At 46.9% G+C, this 21,600-nt stretch overlaps 1 protein-coding gene across 20 annotated transcripts in view; it reads right to left on the bottom strand.

Annotated features, from left to right (window-relative positions):
- Positions 1-4,247: 4,247 nt before the first annotated feature.
- KIAA0753 overlaps positions 4,248-21,600 on the bottom strand; it is a 57,887-nt gene continuing 40,534 nt past the window's right edge. For 12 of the 20 annotated variants that reach the window (XM_070227919.1, XM_023653300.2, XM_070227915.1 and 9 more), the window contains 5 exons: positions 20,601-20,786; positions 19,365-19,446; positions 15,022-15,142; positions 14,304-14,528; positions 7,014-8,540 (listed from right to left, as the gene is read on the bottom strand). In XM_070227919.1, coding sequence (XP_070084020.1) covers positions 8,423-8,540; positions 14,304-14,528; positions 15,022-15,142; positions 19,365-19,446; positions 20,601-20,786 — 732 coding nt within the window. In that variant the 3' untranslated portion in view covers positions 7,014-8,422. Of the gene's footprint in view, positions 5,020-7,013; positions 8,541-14,303; positions 14,529-15,021; positions 15,143-18,188; positions 18,680-19,364; positions 19,447-20,600; positions 20,787-21,600 lie in introns of those variants that run through there. The other 8 variants (XM_070227920.1, XM_070227917.1, XM_023653298.2 and 5 more) reach the window with 3 other exon arrangements.

Here is a 21,600-nt window from a genome sequence, read left to right as displayed (position 1 = left end):
GAGGCAAGGACAGGACCAACCCCAACAGAAAGGCCCACACCCCCAGGCCGGCCTAGGCTGTCCCTGGGAAGACCCCCAGTGCACAGTGGGCCCACATCTGTTTCAGACATGCCTGGGATTTCTTTTTGACACTAAAGTAAACGTTGGCTGGAGAGCCACCTACGTGGCTGACCAAGCTGCTGGCTTCACACTGGAGGGCTGGGAGGAGATCCTGCAGGTCTTCCAGGATTGCCAAGACTCCTCCGTCACACTGAGCAGATATAAAATCCATTACCAAGAGCTAATGAAGGCGAGGAAGCCAGGCCGAGGACAATGCCTGGCTTGCCCCGAGGGTGCAGGCTCAGGCCCAGGGCGTGTGGGGCCCCGCCGCCCCCCGCACAGCGGCTGCCTTGGCTCCGCTGTCCGCCCCTCTTGCAGGTGCCTCCCCCCGATTCCCACTGTGCTCAATTCAACAGTTTGGGCAGCGATTCTGGTTCTCATTCACTATGAACGCCCCTCCCTGCAGACCTCAGGGCGCATTTATCGTGAGGCCGGAATTTATGACAGATTGGATTTCAGAGAAGGGATTGATTAAATACAGATGGAACGCTTGGCAGGGGTCTGGGGCTCCCAGTAGACTACCCCATTTAGAAACAGAATAAAGATTAGGAAGCTTGAGCAAGAGCAATCTGGGGCAAATCACGCTTTCAAGGGACGGGAGGGAGGACGTGCTGAGGGAACTGCTTATTCCCGTTCAAGGGCATCTTCTTGAAGCCGGACAAAAATTCTTTGTTGGGAGGAGTCATGAGCAGCCGAGGCCACTCTTCAAGGCCTCAAACGCACTCAGGTCCAATTCAAATGCCACCTCCTCCATGAAGACCGCCAAAATTGCAACCCTCACTCAGTAAAAATGAGTCATTCCAGGTACAACCGCTCATTTCCTATTTCACCTTACCCTTCATTCTGCCTTGCGAGGATCTGTGCCTTAACTATCTCTGCATTTCGGTAGCATGGAGTGAACATTAAATGAATGCCAACGCCAATTGAAATCTGTCTCATTCCCTAGTCTCAGGAAGACATGCTCTCATTTGTGGAGCGCGCCTGCAGGTTTTGCCTGCCGGGCATCCTTTCCCTCTGCTTCAGGTAACAGGGCCTCCGTTCTCCTCTGGGAAGCCGCCCCCTATCCACGTTCAGTCCATGCGGTTGAGATGCTGCAAATCCCTTTTCCAGGGGTGGGCATGTGACTCTGATCTGACCCACGAGAGCACAGCGAATAGGTCGGGCTGGCTTGGTACCCAGGTTGGGCCAATCAGGGGCAATGAGCAGTCACGTAGGGGCATCGCTGGCACTCTGGGGAATGAGGGGCTTCCTTCTGCTGTGGTTGCTGAGTGGGGAAATGTCAGGCTGGGGCTGCTGGTGCCATGTGCCACCACACGGGGAGCGGCAGAGGAGGAAACTGCCTGGAGAGCAGGGGACACTGGCTTTGCCACTGAGGATGGTGTAGATGTGGCAAGAGACCATCTGCAGAACACTGCTCAGTGGGCACAGCAAGCCCAGGAACCATTGGGGCAAGGCTGGTACCAGCATGTCCAATTGGGCATGTGCCCCTGGCACAGGACGTGAGGCTGCAGGTGGGCCCACAGCGCAGTGTGTAGCTGTGGTCTGACTTGTGCCTCCGGAGCTGAGCCCCAGCCCTGGTAGAGGTTCTGGGATGCCAGGGCCCACAGAGGGGCAGTAAGGGACACTGGGAAGAGCCAGAATTTGTAGTCAGACCTGGTGACAACCACTTTCTAGTTGGGAAAACCTCCCCCTCACTTGGCTTCAGTTTCATCTATAAAATGGGTTAATAATCTCTATTTCAGTGCTAGTGTGAGAATCAAATGAGATCGTGTAAATAAAGCACGTATGTGGTCGGCACACAAGCAGTGGGTTATCACTGTCACTGCAAGCTGGGTTCTGGGCAGGGCCCGGGCCAGCGGGAGTGCAGGGATGTGGGAGGTGGACGGTGAGTGGACGGGAACAGGCAGCTGCTCGGCTCTGTGCAGCTCTGTTAGGAAGGCAGGAAACACATCTCGGTCGTCTTTGTGTGCCCAGAACTAAGCACAACGCCTGGCACAGAGCAGGACCACAGCAAATACTTACAAATGGAGACTGCACTTACAACTGACATCTGCTAAGATTTTCTAGACCATCTAAGAATCATCTACTTGAGAGAGAGACAAAATTGTGTCACAGAATGGAAAGGATACAAGGCTTGAAGTCAAAAGATGCAGACCTAGTTTGGGTTCTGTCACTGTGTGTCTGCACAACCCTGAGCAAGTGTCTTAATGTCTGTGGGCCTCAATTTCTTCATCTGTAAAATGGGCCATTCATACTTCATCTGCCTGGCCCGTAGAGGCGTTCAGAAAATTCTGGGGGCACTGGAAGCCCCACAAGAAGCTTGCAGGAGCACTGTCCACAGTGCAGTTAGTCCCATGGCCAAAAGGGACATCTCTCTGAGGTGGCCCAGGAGACCAGCTGGAACGGGGAGCCAAGTGTGTTTCCGTTGCTCCGGACTGCCAAAGGCATGGCTAGGAAAAGCACCGCCAAGCATTTGGTTTGAAAGGGAAGGTGAGGAGAGACACAGGATTGTCAGCAGGAAAGCACATAACAGGAAGGAGGAGGCACGGAAAGCGCTTCAGAACCAGGGCCACGCGGCCCCTCCTCTAAGGTTCTCGGAGATAAACCCAATAGGAACATTCATTGAGCGCTTGCTCTCTGCCAGCTGCTATGCTAGGTGTTTGCATGGTTATTTCCTTAATCTGCACAATAACCCTGTGTGAGTGCTACTCTTACCCCCACTTCACAGGTTGGGAAACTGAGGCACAGAGGTCACAGGGGATCTTAACTCATGATTCACATTCCTAACCACCAAGTGACTGCTGGTCCACAAAGCAGGGTGGTTCCGTGACCAGACTGAATGGCATCTCGTGGGCTGTGAAGTGCTGACTAGATGGGGCATGGTGTTAAGCCCACAGTGTTCGCCTAACTTCTCCTGGCCTCTGAGTAACCCTCCACGAACGGTGTGCTGGGCAATGGGGGTGAAGGAGAGCCACCTCCCCTCCTGAGCCTGGCCCCCGAGAGTGGCCTCTCCCAGGAGGTCTTCAGGGGCTGGAAAGGAAGGTGGGTTCTGGCGGCCAGCTGCCTCTCCCCGGCACTCCTGACTCTAGCCTCCCGTGTGCTCCCGAGGAATCAGTGTCCACTGGGGGCTTCCCAGGTCAAGTGTTGAGAGCAGAAGGCTCCCTGGAATTCTCCCATTGCCAAGCGAGTTGCCAGGCGTGGACGGAGACAGACAGACTTGGGGTGGCAGGGAGGTGCAGTGGGCTTCTCGGCACAAGCAGGGCTCGGCCGCCTGCGAGGGGGAGGTCTGAGGCTGCCCTCATGGAGACCGAAGTGAAGACAGAGGAACGATGTGCGGGTGGGAGATTCGAGGGAGCCAAGGGGAGCAGAAGGAGCAGAAGGGAAGCACATGCACGGCCAGGTCTGGGCAGGGAGGCAACGAGGAGGGCTGGGGTGGGGGAGGGTGGGGAGGAAAGCCATAAGAAGAGATCCCCAGAGGGGAGCAGGTGGGGACAGGGCAGAGGGAGGGCTGCGGTGAGAGCCAAGGGCCCCTAGAGGCCGGGGAGCCAAGGCTGGACGAGAGCTTTCAGAGCGGAGCACGCCGCATCTGAGCGAGGGTTAGCTCCCGGAGGTGGACGTGTGGTCAGGCCGCAGAGGAGGAGGAGCTGGCAGCCTTGGAAGGGTGCTCCAGAAACCCCCAGGAAGGCTTCTTCAGGTTCTCTACAAAGGATTTTAAGGCACTGGAATGGGTAGAGAGAGAGAGAAGACTCTAAGACCCAGGGGTGTCTAGGGGAGTGAAGGACACCACCCCGGAGAAAGGGGATGCATGTGCACGTGGCTTGGACTTGCGAGAGGAAGAGCCCCCTTGCCACCAGGGTACAGCAGTGGTCAGGAGGAGACATTGGAAGCAAGGAGAGACGAATGGCTCCTCCTGGATCCAGAGAGGAATGGGACGGGAGCAGCCTCTATGCAGACCCCGTGGAGAGCCAGGGCTCAGAGACGGGTGGAAGGTGCGTCGTACTTACTCCATGGCAGCAGGAGATGGCGGAGCCTCTCCTCTGGACATACCCGCTGGGGCGCTGAGGCGGCAGACTCAGCTGCAGGCCACAGGAAAACGTCCAGTTGGCGGGACGGAAAGTCAGCCAGAAAAAATGGTGAGAGGCAGCAGGTTTGGTTCAAGAAAAAGTGATGAAAGTTACTGGGAAGATGGAACATGGAAATAGCTACGGGGATTCTAGGAAGAACAGCAGATACAGGGGGTCCATCCAGAAAGGCAGGTGTAGTCTCGGGGTTCCCCACCCCAGACTGAGGGTCAGAAGCCACACATCAGACCCTGCAAAGGCTGGTCAGAGTAGAGCAGGGCCCAGGGTTACAGGAACAGGGTCCTGGGCAGGCTGGCAGGCAAGGGACCAAGTATTGGAGCTACGGTGGGAGGGGGAGGCCTGAGTGCAGGACCAATCCACAGTCTGGCTCTCGGAGCCACGCACTCCAGGCTGAGACCATGGCCCTGTCACCCTGACAAACGGACGGGACCTGACGGATCAGCTGACTAGTTCACTGGGGCCCAACAGCTGGCCCCGGCCCCAGTGCGGGAATTTCTGGGGCCCTCACCGGGGACTGATGAGAAGCACTGAGGATGTCTGGTGAAGTCCTTCCAACCCAGCCCATGTTATTGGGCTCAACCGACTGAGAAAAACGCCAGTGAAGAAACAGATCCGAGATCTCTGCTCTTGAACCAACAGACGGCTGAAGGGAGAAGGCCAATATTCAGGAAGAAACATGGACGTGTCACTGCCTCTCTGTCGCTTTTCAAGAGCCCGAAGAATCACGAGCTCTCACCAGCTGGCCCTTCCTAAGGGCACTTTGTGGTGACGATGGCTACATGGTGACGCAGACACCCCTGGTTCACATTCTGCAGGGCATTCTCATCGCTCTCACAAGCTGCAAAAACAGAGAGTTCTTCTTGGAGACACACAAGTTAAGGAAACCTACACTTGCCACAGAGAAAACTGGAAACTTTCTTTTTTTTCTCTGTGAGGAAGATTAGCCCTGAGCCAACATCTGTTGCCAGTCTTCCCCTCTTTTTTTTGCTTGAGGAAGATCGTCGCTGAACTAACACCTGTGCCAATCTTCCTCTACTTTATGTGGGACGCTGCCACAGCATGGCTTGACAAGCGATGCTAGGTCCATGCCCAGGATCCAAACCTGTAAACCCTGGGCCACCAAAGCAGAGGCGTGAACCTAACCACTACACCACCTGGCCAGCCCCTTCCTTTCCTGTCGGCCCTGGGGGCTTCCCTCAGACCTTCCTCCTGCCTCCCAGGCCCAGGGGCGCAGAGTGCAGCAGTTCATTCCTCCACCCGCCAGCTCCCCCCGACCACTCTCCCCTACCTTCAGGGAAGCGGGACCTGTTAGCTGAGGAAGGGCCGGGAGGTAGAAAGACTCTCGTCACCGTCTCTCCTCCGGTCCCCAGCACCAACAGGCAGAGGAAGAAGGGACCACAGCACGGAGACAGTCCTTTCTGCGGCCCCCCATACACTTTTCTCTGCCTTCTTCTCAAGTCCAGGGCCACCGCAGCCCTGCCAGCCCACACGCCCACTCTGCAGTGCGCTGACCAAGGCACTCGGAGGGCCCGGAGAAGCACGAGGCTGCGAGGCGCACGCATTTAGGAGGCAGGCCCGTTAACAGTCCGAGTGCATCAGTGTCTCGGAAAGGGTATCCGCAGCTCCTCCTAGGCGGCATCCTGCCTCTATCAGGTCACAAAAGGTTAACACAGATTGTTGTGGACAGAGATGTGATAGACCCCCTTGTACAAAACCGACCCCAAGAAAAAGCGTGCCTTCCAAAGAATTTACTGAGCACCACTTACACGCCAGGCAGAGGCCTTGCCCTTAAGGAGCTAAGCCGACTACAGGCAAGTACGTCAACAGGTAAAGACCCCTATGGCGGGGGCTGCAAAGCCAGACAGAGCCCAGTGGGAGCGCTTACAAAGTGCAGCATCTCTGCAAACTGGGACAGCCTATGTGACACAGAAATACTACACCCATGTGTTTCTGTTTCTGAAAATAATATGAGACGAGGTCATGAGAAAACTTAAGGAGATTAGAGAAGGACCTGAACACAATCAGCCTTTGTTCATGAACAGACATCCTAGAGGTGTGGGATGGTTGCAAGACTACAAACAGGAAAATTCATGTTTTAAGGATTCAACTTCCACTTTCAAGTGAAAGTTCTTAATTCCTGCGGTTTATTTTTGCATCTTTGGAAAATGCTCTGGCCACAGAGGTTCATGAGGGCCAGGGCCATAAAGCAGACCTGGGGCACTGAGGCAGGTGCAACCTCACCCATGTGAGTCAGAGACAGGAGGCCCCGTCTGTGGGGAGGAGCAGGAGAGACTGGAAAGACCCTGAAACTAAGCAAAGGAGCCCAGACTTGACCCTTTGGGGGACAGGAAGTGCTGAGGAGAGGGACAGCTCCGGACAGCACCTAGGACGCGCAGAGCAGGAACAAGAAGCAGCAGGAGAATGCACTTGAGTAAACTCGAGAAATTGTGACAATTATCCTTACAGGAATAAGTGAACCCATGACCATGGCATTGCTGAATACGGGCTGTTTGGATCAAATTACCTCCCCGTTCTGTGCCTCATTTTATACACCTATAAAATGGGAATCATAATGGTATCCACCTCATACAGATGATACAAGCACTGAATAAATGAACAGATGGGAAGCACTGAGAGCAGGCCTGACCCACGCTATATGTCCAGTGAACGTCAGCTGCACTATCATCTCTGTCTTTCTGGGGGAACAGGTGGCAAATGATGCACTAATCAAAGTACTCTCCGTGGTAAATCACATTTCAGTCTATAAACCACATTTCACTCTGCCTGTGGGAAAAAAATGGAGGTGAAAATTATTTCAAACAGACCTGTACATACTTTAAAATACTGAATTTATTTTAAAAATCAGCACAGTAAAAACTGCCACACAAATTACTTTAAGCTATCAACGACAGACGCTCCTATCAATTCAAGTGTACACACGCAATTCCTCAAATTAAAGACCTTTAATTTCCCTTCAAGTCTTTAATTCCGAGGTTATATAAAATTAAGCAGGAAAACATTAACGTTAAATAAAAACCAATTTTGCACAAATAAGTGTGATCAAGCAGCTTAAATTATCACCTGAAATACTTATACTTCAGAGAAAAATCCCCGAGGACAACACTGTCGTGTTATAAGAAGATTCACATTATTCCATGGGGTGCGTCTCCCGCCACTCGGTTCTTCACATTTCCTTCACCAAGCCTCAGGCCAAAACTGATGGAAACTTCTTCCAGGCAGTGGCCTTATTTTTACGCACACTCGTTCTCTTTTTCCCAATTCAGAGTTTCTGAAAACACAGGCTTTTCTCTTGATAAAATATGCCTTATAAGTCATTTGAGGACCAAGCTATTATGGTTCTTAACTTTCTTCCTTTCTCTGGGGAGACCCAGTCTCACACCATCCAGATCCACTCCCTCCTCCACACAAGGTTCGTCTGTGGTAGGAAACGCAGAACCTTCTGACCTCCTCAGAGATGCAAATGAGCTCTGGACCTTCAAGCAGGCACTAGAGAGGCTGGTCCTCTCCTGGTGTCCTCAAACTTCCTCAGAATTCAGAGAAAGTTTTGTATATCAGAATATGTCAACTCACAGCAATAAAAGACTCTGAGGAACTAAAAATGTGATAAACCACCTAGGAATCGAGCATTAGGGAAATGTGTTTATTGCTGTGCACTGAAAACTGGTGGGTTCCTATCTTTAATAAGCTGCAACAGAGGAAGGGTTTGGCAGCAGAACCCAACTCTGTGCCCTACACAAATCTGTAACCAGGAGGGACAGCTGTCCTGATAGGAAACTGCAGAAGGTAGAAACATGAGCGAGGTGACAGGACCAGAGGGTAACTGATGCCACCTACAGGTTCAATAGCAACTGGAATTCCTATGTCAAATATACTGATTTATTACCTTTTAAAACATTCTCATCACCAAACTGAGCCAGTGGAATGAACATAATATTTCAGTAGGAAAATCATACATTCAGAAAATATTATATTATCATAATCTATTCACGTTTCCTAGGCACTGATAAATATAACACATTCCATCATAAACTACCAGAACCATCGCTATGACAATGAGAAAATGCAAAGTGAGGATGACATCACTGGCATTTCCTTCCTGTCCGTGGGCAGCACCTCCTGGGCCTGGACAGACAGCTGAGGATAGATTTCCCGTGGGCTCAAATGAAAGTGGTGCCGTCCCTTCTCCAGTGTGACAGGAGGGGCCTCGTCTCGGAGAGCCTCTATGCAGCAGCCTCTAAGAATTCGGAGGTGAACACGGCTTCTGCATAGTCTTCACACATGTCCTGAAGTTCAGCAGCCACGGCCCCCAGAGCTTCATCTACCAGCTCTTCCGAAAAGCTGGAAGACAAACAACACAGCTCAGAGCACACACAGCCAAACAGGGGAGCATTCTTCACTCAGCCGGGGCACTTCAGCCAATTCTGAGATTTCAACGGAAACTCAAAAGGCCATGAACAGCCAAAACACTCTTGAAGAAGAAAAACAAGGTGTGAGGCCTTGCTCTCCTAGATGCTGAGATGGCAGTAATTAGATCCCAAAACCTGTAGAGGGAGTGGCCTGGAACAGACACAGGACAGACCTCACCCTGAGAGGACTGAAACTGGAAACTAACCAGCCGCTACCCAGCCCCAGCCCAGACCCACCTTTGACGGCTGCCTGACTCCCGACAGCAGGGGGGCATGTCTTCTCTTGGGGCGGGGAGCAGGCGAGCTCAAGCGGCACTTGGAGACTTCTCATCGCCCCTGCTCCCTTTAGTGTGACTGTCGCTGACTGGAGACACGGTTCTTTCTCCCTCTCCTGTCCCTTCTACTCCACTCCCAGCCCAGCTGGTTTGGTTTTGTTTTTGCTAATCTGACAATCTTTTGCCTTTAATTGGCCTGTAGAGTCCTTTTTCATTTAATGTAATTCTGACATATTTGCGTTTCTACTACTAAAATATCAAGTATTTTCTATTTGTCTATTTGTTTCTTCTTTCTTTTAGATTTTTCATTACATTCTTTCCGCTCTATTAACTTGGATGTCATACACTCTTCTACTCTTCTTTTAGTGACCATCCTAGATACAATAAGCATCCTTGACCTAAAGTCCAACAGGAATTGATATTCTTACCATTTTCCCAGATAATGCAAGAAACTTAGAACACTAACTCCACTTATCCTCTTCTTTACACGCTATTGTATTGTGTTTTAAAGGTACACACTTCCCCACACACACCATAAGACATCAGTTTATTGTTTTATATAGTCAATACTCATTTACCTACTCACCTTTTTTTAAATTCATGCCCTCCTATATTTTTGACCTTTCATCTGTGGCCACTTTTGCTCTGCCTGACAAACACCCGTTCCCTCTTTCCTATAGGGAAGTTCTACTGGTGATCAGTGTTCTCAGCTCTGCTTGTTTGGAGCCTCTTACCTTCCTCCTCCAAACACATTTCACTGGGCTTAGAGTCCACATTGGCAGTTCTTTCCTTTCAGAACTTTAAAACACAGGCCAAGACCTCCAGCTTCCATTTTTGTTTCTCTTTTTTTCCTTCCTCTGGCTGATTTTAAGATTTTCCCTTTGTTCTTGATTTTTTAGCAATATTATGACATGACTATGTCATAGGTTTCTTTTTGTTTTTCTTGCTTGGGGTTTTTACAGCTTCTTGAATCTCTGGCTTGATGTCTTTTGTTACTTCGGGGGAAGTTACTAGCCATTCTCTCTGTGGATGTCATGTCTGACCCATCCTCTCTCTCCTCTCCCTCTGAGACTCGAGCCACATATACGATAGATCTTGTCACTTTATCCCCAATGTTGTTCATCCCCTTTTCTTTGTTTTCATCTTTTTTGTGTCTTCATGCGTCTTTCTGGATATTTTCTTCTCTCCTATATCCCAAGTCTCTAATTCTTTCTTTTGATGTATCTAACTTGCTATTAAGCCCATCCAGTGAATCCCTCATTTCAGAAATTGTATTTTTCAGTTCTAGAATGCCCACTTGCGTTTTGTTTAGTTTCTAGTTCTCTGCCAACATTTTCCGTTGTGTCTTTCATCTCCATGACCACAGAAGGCATGGTTATTTTAATGTCTGTGTCTGAGAGCTCTAATATTTGGAGCTGCTGTGGGCCTGTTCTTGTTATGGTCACAGCTCTCTGTTGCCTGGTTATTTTTCACCATATATCAGCCACTGTATTTGAAAACTGTAGAAATAGTTTAAGTCCTAAGATGATGTGATATTCCTCCAGAGAACATTTATGTTTGCTTCTGCCTGGCGTCCTGGGGGCAATGACCTAGAGTCACCTTAATCTGATCTCAGGAACTGAAATAATGTGGAGCTGAGTGTGGTCCCTGAGAGGACCTCCTGGCAGCCAGGTGACTTCTCCTTTGAGAGTGCCACCCTGCAGGGTCCCAATCAAAAGTGAGGGAAGTTCACCAGGACAACTCCCCGACCTCGGCAAGCCCTGGATTCCCACCTCTGTCCTCTGATCTGAAAAGACTGTCAAAAAGTGCCACTCATCTCCCTCCAGAACTGACAATCCAGCGACAGACGATGGGCTAACCTCCCTAGGCCTCCGTCACCTCCAGGATCCTGGCCTAGCTATTCGTCATTACCTAGTTAACTTCCTGATGCCTTCAAGCATATGTGTTTTATTTACAACCTGGGTTTTCTGTTAACAGTTATCCTCAGTGGGAGAAGTGGTCCCAATTACCAGGCTCATCACTACTAGAAGCAGAAGTGATTACCTTGTTTTATATTTGCTCTGCTTTCCATATTCCTACCACTAATTCACCCCCAAACTATCAGAGAATTACAAAGGTGCTCCCAATGCATTCAGACACACTGGGTAAGGAGTCCGTTTGCTCCTTCTTCTTTTTAACCTTCCCCACCCTGCCTTCCCCCTCTGGGACCCACTCCTCCTGGAGCCCTCCGCCCTCCTACTCCAACCTGGACTAGATGCCGTTTATGCTCACTGAAAAATTCTTCTCTTGGAAACAGCTTTTGCCATTTTTCTGGACGTTCCATGTTGGAGTCTAAGTTTCCTAAATCCTGTCTTCCTCTTTTTCGATGAATACCTGGTATTGGTGGCATACATACACCCTCCAGTAGCTTACTGAGAAACAGGGAATTAAATTTTTGGACAATTTGCATACCTAAAAATGTCTTTATTCTACTCCTATATTTAATTGATAATTTGAGTGAGTGCAGAATTCTAGATTTTGGAAGTATGCTCCAATATCTTTTAGCAGTGTTGCTATTGAAAACAATACACCATACTCATTTCTGAGTATTTTGAATGTATCCAGTTTAAACTCTCTGGAACCTTTTGTCATCTTCTCCTTACATGGTATGCTCAAATTTCCTTTTCATAATGATGTGCCATGGTGTGTTCTGCTCTATTTATTTATTCACTCACTAACTCACAGTGGACAACTGATGAACTCTGTTTCAATCTAGAGACTAACAGCCTTCTGGAAAATTTCCTTACAGCATTTCTCAGATAATCTCCCATTCCTTCTTTTTCCCTGTTCTCACACTCTGGAACTCCTATTATTCAGATGTTGGATGCTATGGACTGAAAATTAGGTCCTCTTCCACCCAAATTTGTCTGTTGACATCTGGTCCCCAATGTGATGGTACCAGGAGGCGGGGCCTTTGGGAGGTGGTTAGTTCCTAAGAGTAGAGCCCTCATGAACGGGATTAGTGCCCTTACAAAAGAGACACAAGAGATGATCTCTCTCTGCCACATGAGGACACAAGACGACAGCTGTCTGCAAACCAGGAAGCAGGCCCTCACCAAACACAGATGTGCCAGTGCCTTGATCTTGGCCTTGCCAGCCTCCAGGACCACGAGAGATAAGTGTCAGTTGTTTAAGCCATCAGCCTGTGGTGTTTGTTAGGGCGGCCTGAGCTGACCAAGACGCTGCATCTTCTAGAATAATCCTCTAATTTTTAAAATCTTTTCTTCTCTATTATCCATCTCCCTGTCTTTTTTCATTCTACTTCCTGAGAGATTTGACTTTTTGCTTTGACTCTTTCTAGTGAATTTATTTTGACCATATTTTTAATTTCTAAAAACTTTTGTTTTACTTTTGAAAATTTCTTTTTTATAGTATCCTGTTCTTGTTCTCTGGTGCAACAGCTGCCCTTATTTCCCTGAGAATACTCATGCGAGTTTGTTCGATTTTGATGTTTTGCTGCCTGCCTTGTCCCTGCTTGCTCAGCGTTCCTTCTGTGAGGAGAGGCTATGTATCCTTCGTGGTTTTCCTCATGTCTGGGCATCTCAGCTCTCTGCTCTATTCGAGAGTGAGAATTTCAGCTAAGCCTCCTGTCTCTGACTCACCTGCACCCTTGCCGTCACGAGCACCTGGTGCTTCTCACTCCTGAACAAACGGCTGTGGCTCCTGGCTTCACCCTCATCAGGCACTCGGCTCTCGCTGGTCTGCTAGGCCGTTTGCCATTTGTTTAACTGCTTTATGGCCCTAAAATGTTATTTATTACTATTCCTTGTTTGCTGTCACCGATGTTTCTTATTTATTCATTCAGTGACACGCAGTGGGATAGGCATACAGGGAGGAAAGATAAACACCTATGTTTGGTTTGCCCTTTTCAGCTCGAAGTCTCCTGATCTGCTTTTCAAACCAGGAATCCTTAAGAGTTTGCTTTCATCAAAAGCATTATCGCCTTAAGCCTTTCTTTTCACAATCACTCTCTTATTTATATCCAGTTTATATCAGCTGCTCCCTTTGATCACTGGAATAGTGCTTTTCTTCAGTGTAAGGAGGAATGGAGACATTCAAAGAAAAGGAAAAACTCAGCTAACTTCTCCCTCATCCAAGAAGCTAGAGATGAAGTCAGCTGTCTTTGGATACTTCTTCAAAATCTTATCAACACAGTTCTCATCTAGGGAACACTCAAATAAGGAAGAAAAACAGAGCTAGCATATTCAGATGCACTGTCACTTGGGGGTCAAAGGATAGCAGAAGAGGAGAACATGTGTAAAAATCTGGGTATGTTCTCATAGCTCTATCTTTTACCTTTTAACCTATTTTTCCTTATAGGCTGAGAGAGCTTTTCCTTACGTCTACAAAACAACTATGAACAAAACGTATCATTTAATCAAGGACCAGTCTATCTTCCTTGGCTTGTTTTGGAATTTCCCAAAATGCCAGTCTGCCTAACCAATCCAGACAGGTTATGGGAAATAAGTGAGGATGCTACAGGACTGTGAGTTAACACATGGAAGCCAGTCAAGTTTATTCTCTTCCCCCAGAAAATAAATGTGCACCTCAATCAGAACAAAGGGTCTCATATGCTTTGGAAGGTGCTATACATTAAAGAGACGTCTCAGGACTTCAAGTTAAACCTGAGGGTTTGAACATAAATGATTATCTCTGAACCCACCCAAAACTCCGTTAAAATAAAAAAAAAAACAGATAAACGAACACAAAAACCTACAAGGAGAAAAAGAAAGACAAAGTAGATGAGAAATATCCAAAATTTCCAGAAGATAAAAAGCATGTTGGGGGGCTGACCCTGTGGCCAAGTGGTTAAGTTCGCACACTCCACTTCGGTGGCTGGGGTTTGCCAGCTTGGGTCCTGGGTGCTGACTTAGCACCGCTCATCAAGCCATGCTGAGGCGGCGTCCCACATAGAAGAACTAGAAGAACCCACAACTAGCATATACAACTACATATGGGAGGCTTTGGGGAGAAAGAAAGGAAGATTGGCAACAGATGTAGGCTAATTTTCCTCACCAAAAAAAAAGAAAGAAAGAAACCAAAAACCAATATTAAAAAAAAAGGCATGTGGAAGAATCATAACTGATTTACCAGGATAGAGGAAGGACAGAGGAAGCTGAAACCTGAGGGTCTGCAGAAGGTGATGTCCAGGAAAAGCAAGCTGATTTGTCTCACGAAACATCACCCGTGCTGTTTGGCGGTCCCCTCTATCTGACAAAAGGCAGTCAGCAGAGAAAGCCCAGCCAATAGCCCAAGCAACTGCTGGAACTCCAGGGCCCAAAAGCAGAGCAGGAGACCTTGGCCAGGACTTCCTCCAGCCCTTCTGTCGGTTGACTTTTGGCACCTGGTTCCTAAACAGAGGCACAGAGCATCTTACTGACCTTTTAGCAAGCAGCCATGGGTTGAAGGAGCCCACGGCCTCATGAGATATCATCCGGAGGTACCGCTCAAAGCGGCTGCAGTAGTCACCAATGCTGTGCCGCATACTGGGTGGGACCAAGAGGGCAGCTCGACCCTCTTTCTGTTGAGCACCTTCTGACAGGGAGAGCAGGGGAGCCTCTCTCTTCTCTGACTTCTCCTCTGTTACCACACTTTCATCCAGGGAACTGAGAGCAAACAAAAATGAAAGCATTCAACATCCTCTATATGCAAGGGTAAAGTGTTCACTCACCCTGACGGTCTGATGACCAAAGGTTTACCTTCATTTCTCTCTCTCACACTGAACAAAACTCAGCATCTATCGTCACTCACTGCTCCCCCGTCACTGGACTAACCCTCCACACGGCAGGACTTCCTGTCTCATAGACAAGAGAATTCTTAAAGCGAAGACTGCAGTGTTAACAGAACAACCACACATGCCAATGTGATGCTGTCCACAGTTAAGACCAGTGAAACGTCACTGAAAGTTCCTTTAGTAAGATCCAGCGTATTCCACGCCCATCCTGTAAACATGCTATTTTACTGTGCCATCTTGGAGTTTGGCAAGAACCTGCTCAAAGTAAGAATTTCTCTGTCTTGCGGGAATTGAAGAAATTCGAAATTTAACATCATCAAAGGCAAGCAACGACAATGAAATCAGACAGTCTCGTTTCCACTTACTTGGCATTCCAGGGCCTTTCCAACACGATGTTCACTTCTGGGTCTTTGCGAGCTGCTGTCTTTGTGATCCTGATCGGATGAGGAGAAAGAGGCCTTTCAGTTACTGCTGGGATTTTTTGGTCTAGAAAAGAAGAAACAAAGTGACTACATTTAAAGAGAAGTTGACAGACCTATCAGAGCCGTCCTGCGGCCCACACCCATGAGGGAGTCACATGCACATCTCTCAAGCAGAACGGGCTTAGCTAAGCTAGCTGTGCGACGGAAAAATTGTTCTTCTTTTAAGTGAAAAGGTGAATTTAAAAATTACAAAGAAACAATCAAGAGGAATCAGTTTTAAGAAATAACAAACTGCTTGTGAAGCCTCTGCTAGCTCTGAGAAGACCCTAGGAGAGAGGTCTGTGCAAAACCCCAGGCTATGCAGGTTCTGTTAGGACCCAGCCACCCATTCAACGAGTCTTAGGCAGCGGGTTTGTTTTTTAACCTTTAAATGGCTTGATTACTGGAGAAGGAAAAATCACACACACCTGAACACATAATTAGCTGATTTAATTTGGCATTGCTGGAAAAATCTACATGATGACAGTCAAAACATTAACTTATTAACCATGCCTTGCAACCTTGACAGCTCCTTTGAGTTTAAGATTATTTATAATTCTAAGTGTATTTCAAGGGTAGGAAGAAAATCTGTCCTTCTCTTAGGTAAGGAGTATCCACAAGTCAAACAACTTTCTCTGACTCACGTTTATATGCTTAGGATTTCCTACTGCCAGACAGAAATATTGCATAAGTCAGTCTGCAAAAATATTACTAAGAGTACAATCAGTTTTCAATCGTTCAGAAAGAGGGGATATAGAGACACAGATCAGACACCGCACAATTCAAACATCACTTTAAATTTGATTTTATGATGCAATTGAACACACAATCAGAACAACTAGAGACACAAGGTTCTTACTATAATTTCATGATTCTGGAATTAAAGTGTCCAAAAATTTATTTCAGTTGTTAGCGTTCTAAAGAGCTCCATTTCAATGTACGCCTAGACTCTATGCAGTCATAGATAGTGACTGATAATTTAAACTGTCCTTGAAAAAAGAGAACGCAGAGTCCTCTGTAAGGCTGTCTTCTGCATGATGCCACCTAACTTTGTGGCCCATGGTCAAACCATCAATGGAATGAATTGCCCTTCAAAATTTCCCTTTCTTCTGCTTCCATATAAAAAGACGCTAAAATGCCCACGGATTCACTAGGCAATGATTAGAAGGGTGCTCCCTGGGCCAGACTTGTGCTAGGAGCAGCAGGGGACACAACTGAATATGACAAAGTCTCTGGCCTCAAAGAGTCTGTGGCTTTGTTGGCTGAGGTAAGACCCCCCACACACAAACTGCTCTACCACATGGCAGGACATGCCAGAAGTCCATGAGAGTTCACAGGCAGGGAGGGAGGAAACTCCAGTATAGGAATACCGGGGAAAGCACTGCGCGAGTAGGGTCACGCGAGCAGGGTCGTGAAGAATGCTTGGATTGTCATGTGAGCATGGAAATGGAAGCTGGAGCAGAGCTGGAGGGAAGACAGAATGTGAGCAAAGGACAGAGCGCTTGAAAACTACATAAAACACAAAAGGAACAGATTAGCATTGTGTTTCAATGGCCCATCCTACTGTCAAAATTTGACAGGGAGAATACTCTTTCTAAGAGAACACCCCCAACTCATATTTTTGAAAAATTATCTGTGATGTAGGCTGCTACTGTAAACCTTCTGTACCCACAATTTCCTTTACATCCCTGAAAACTCATGGCACTTAGATTCCTTCAGAGGTAATGTTTAACCACGTTTTACTCTCCTCCTTTCACTGAGTAAGGCAGTAAGTGATAAGCATGAGTCAAACAGAATTTGGGTGACGCATCCCAGCCAAGATTGTGATAGCAGCCTAGCAACTGCAGCCAAAATGAGTATGTGTGAATTTTTAAGAGTGGAGGAGAAAAGCGAGAGTCTTTTCAACAAATGGATAACTATTATGGGGAGAAAAACGAACCTCAACCTCTACCTCAAACCATAGGCAAACTCTTACTCAAGATGGATCACAGACTTACACAAAAAAGCTAAAACCGAACAGCTTCTAGAAGAGAACAAGAGACTCTCCTCAGCTTGGGAGTAGGCACAGGTTTCTTAGATCAAAGAAAATAAAAACCGTGTAAGAAAAAATTCATGTTAGACTTTATCAAAATTAAAAATGTCTGCTCATAACAAAACACACTTGGGAAGATACACAGGTGAGCGTCAGATGGGGACAGCATTCGCAAACACTTCTCTGAAGAGATTAGCGGCCGCTGGGGTGAGAGGAGGGCGGGCGAGAGCGGCTGCCAAGGGCCGCAGGGCTCTTCTCAGGGTGAAAACGGGCTGGAATCAGGCAGCAGTGACGCCTGCACAACTCTGCCACTATACTGAAAACTAGTGACTGTACACTTTAAAAGGGTGAATTTTATGGTATGTGCATGAACTCTCTCTCAGTAAAGCTGTTGTTTTAAAAAAAACCAGGGCCAGCCCGGTTGCCTAGCGGTTAAGTTCTGTGCGCTCTGCTTCGCCAGCCTGGGTTCGTTCACCAGGGCAGACTTACACCACTCGTCTACCAGTGCCCATGCTGGGACAGTGGCTCACATACAAAACAGAGAAAGACTGGCAACAGATGTTAGCACAGGGCAAATCTTCCTCAGCAAGAAAAAAAAAAGAAACCAATATATATTTGACAAAGAACTTGTACCCAGAATGCAGAAAGAATTTCTACAACTCAAAAATAAAAAAACCCACTTTAAAAAAAATGTACAAAAGATCTGGACATTTCACAAAAGAAGATATACAAATGGTTAATAATCACTTGAAAATGTTCTAAACAGTATTATTTATCAAAAGAAATTAAAACCACAATGAGCTATCACTATGCACCCACCAGAATGGTTACAATTAAAAAGACTGACAACATCAAATGTTGGCAAGGATATCAAGCAAGGAGCTCAATGGAGACGGGAATGTAAAGTGGTACAGCCACTTTGGGGAAAAGTTTGGCAGTTTTTTATAAAGTTAAACATACACCTATCCCATGACCTGGCAAGTCTATTCAGGTATTTATCCAAGGGAAATAAAAACTTATGTTCACACAAAGACACGAATATATTCATAGCCGATTTATTTCTAACAGCCCCAAACTAGGAACAATCAAATGCAGATCCACAAGCAAGCAGACAAACTCCATGTGGTACATGCACACCCTGGAATACTACTCAGCAATAAAAAGGGATGCAGTTCTGATACAAGCGTTGCAGGCTGAATGATGGCCCCCCAAGATGTTCCCATCTCTGGCAAGAGGGACTTGCCCAGTTAAGGGTCTCTGGATGGGAGAGGGAACCGGGTGACCAGAGCAGGCCCTGAACGTAATCAGTGTGCCGCTCGCAGGCAGGCAGAGGAGGAACTGCCTGCAGAAAGGAAGGCGCCGCAGTAAGGAAAGCAGGGTCTGCTAACGGCCACAAGCCAGAGGGGCTGGCGGCCTCAGAAGCTGGAGGAACGGAACCACTCCTCCCATGGACTCTCCAGAAGGAAGCAGCCCTGCCAACACCTCGAGTTTAGTCCTTTAAGGCTCACGTCAGATTTCCGACCTCCAGCACTGTAAGAAAATAAATCTGTGTTTTAAACCACTTAATGTGTGCTTTAACTTGTTACACACTTAAATTTGTTACAGTGGCAACAGGAAATAACACAGATAAATCTATAAAACCTCATGCCGAACGAAAGAAGCCTTAGACAAAAGAGTACACGCAGGTATCATCGTGTTTACATGAAATTCTAGAACAAGCAGAATGAATCTACAGGAAAAAAGCACAGTGGCAGCCTGGGCAGTGGGGATCTGACTGGAAGGAGCACGAGGGAACTTTCTGAGGTGCTGACACAGTCTACATCTTGCTAGGGGTGTGGAGAACAAAGGTGTATCCATTTGTCAAAACCCATCAAACGACACAGTTAAGACTTGTGCATTTTATTATATGTAAATTTTATCTCAAAATGAAAAACATCCATAAATAAATGTTAAACTCTAGTTGATGATACACATGTTAAAATATTTAGGATGACATGTACTGACAGATGCAAGTTACTCTGAAATGCATCCAAAATAAGAAAAATTAATGGATGAATACAGGATAAACAGATATTTAATAATGCAAATAGAGCAACATGTTAATTATAGAATCTAGAAGGTGGGTATATGGGGGTCCACTGTATGATTTTTTTCAACTTTTCCGTACGTCTGAAAATTTTCAGAATGTTGGGGAAAAAAGTGTGGGAACACTCACCATTTTTTTCTTTCTGCATCCAAAGATGAGGATCAGAATACACAATTTTATTATATCTTTGGCGAACTGTCTCCTGGTATTTCTTTAAAAAAAAAAAGTTGAATTTATGAGAAAATTGGTTTCGTCACAAACCAGAACTAGTAAGGATGTAACAGTTCGGCAGACACACTTGACACAGACACACTGCCAGAAACGGGTGTCTGCCAGGCCAGGAAGCGGTTGGTTCATGAGGTGAGGTCTAAAATAAAATGAAGCAATTAACCCAATAAATCTCATCTAGACCAGCACTGCCCACTGGAACTTGCTGTGATGATGGAAATGTTCTCTATTTGCCATGTCCAGTATAGTGGCCACTTGAACTGTGAGTAGCGTGTTTAATCTTAATTAGCCGACGTTTAAATACCTACGTGCGGCTAGAGCTACCATTTTGGACACTTCAGGTCTAGACAGTTTCCCCCGAGAAGAGAAAATCAGTTACAAGACTAGCATAAACTGCATCTTTAAATTTTCAAAAAGCCACAAAAAATTGTCTTCCCTCTAATGTTTCTACTTTCTACTTAATTTGCTGAGTACATCACCAAAATGAGATTTAACCATGGTGCAGTTAAAAAGAAAATGCTGACTCAGGAGCCGGGAGACAGGATTCGCACCCCAGCTCTGGAGGGAACTTTTTGGGGACCTTGGCTACATCCCTTCCTCCCTGACTGTGTCTCAATTTCCTGCTCTGAACAATCCAGGGGTTGGACTGGGTAATGTCTGAGACCTACAATGCGTTGAGAAAAGCATTCTAAAGTAGCATCATGGGAATTAAAGAGGGTAAAATTATCTGTGATATGTCAGGATCACACGCTACAGGGTAGCAGAGGTAAGTGAATAGCATTTACAGGCTGAGGGATGAAGCGGTCAAGGGTCCCATTTGTGGACCCGGGCTCTGGTCCCAGGGTTTGTCGAATCTCCTATCAGTGCTATCGGGGGATAATAATGACGGTCACCTTCCTGAGCTATGCATCAGGTAATGTAATGATACTTCATACCTCATTTTACCCTTAAAAACATCCCAGTTATTAGAGAGGGTAAGTGACTTTACCGAGGACACAGACGTGGTTGGCAGTCAAGCTGGCATTTAGAACCAGGACTATGTGACTGAAGCACCAGGCTACAGAAGCATGAGGAGGAGCAGCGCTCAGCAGAGGCCAGCACCCAGTGACCAAACAGAAAAGCAGCCCCAGAGCTTACTTCCATTTCCTCCATTCGGAGCATCATGGTCTCCAGACATGGGCCGTCCTTGCTGTCCCCCAAGGTGTCTGAGGCTTCAGACTCCAAGATCTTAGAGTGAGTCATAGCCCAGAGCTCATGAGCGCTATCTTCCAAAAAATGACCCAGCAGATGATTGCTACTGGGTTCAGAATCAACAGCTGCAGCCTACAAAACAAGGGAGGGGGATGGAAAAGCAATCCAAAGGAAACAGAAGAACTCAAAGATTAATGCTGATCATAATAAACCAACCACACAGTGATCCAACCAGCACAGTTTCTACGCAAAATCAAACCTCTCCTAAGCCCGTAAATATCAAAAGCAGTAACATCAGTACAATTTCCATCACAGTCATTTAAACGGTAGCATTAACCAAGCAATACCATTACTGTCCCTGTAAATTATCATTATTATCTGTTTCACCAGTTACTAAAGCAAGTATCTCCCAGGCCACTACCTTCAATGTCACCTACTCCGGAGGATGTATCTGTTCTCTTTTGGTTCAACGCTTCTGTAAAACATCTGTTCATGGGAGCACAAAGCTCACAACTCTGTCTTTGCTTGAAACTTTCTAGCAATAACCCAGGAGAGTTTTACCAGGCTTTTTGACCTTCTATTCTTTACATTCACAAAGCACTTTTCAGTTTGCAAAGCATCTTTACATGCATCATATTTCTTTTGATTCTAATATATGTCTATAATCTGCTGTAATAGAGGCTTTTGCAAAGAATGTCTGCTAGGGAAAGGATCATATCAGGCTCTGGAATGAGACATTTCTGGGCCTAAACCCTGGTTCTGCCCACTGGTATGCCTGCAACCGTGGGCAAGTTCACTCCACCTCTCTGGGCTCAGCCCTCTCATCTAACACAGAAATAATTATCTCATTCTTCAAAGTTGTAAGGCTTACACGAGTGCCTGCATGTTGGGACACTGAGCAGAGTGGCTGGCATGAAATAAGACACTCAATGAATAGTTACTGCCA

The sequence above is a fragment of the Equus caballus genome, chromosome 11 (genome assembly GCF_041296265.1).
Source record: "Equus caballus isolate H_3958 breed thoroughbred chromosome 11, TB-T2T, whole genome shotgun sequence".
Taxonomy (NCBI): Eukaryota; Metazoa; Chordata; class Mammalia; order Perissodactyla; family Equidae; genus Equus; species Equus caballus.
This window is presented reverse-complemented; position numbering and strand designations above follow the sequence as displayed.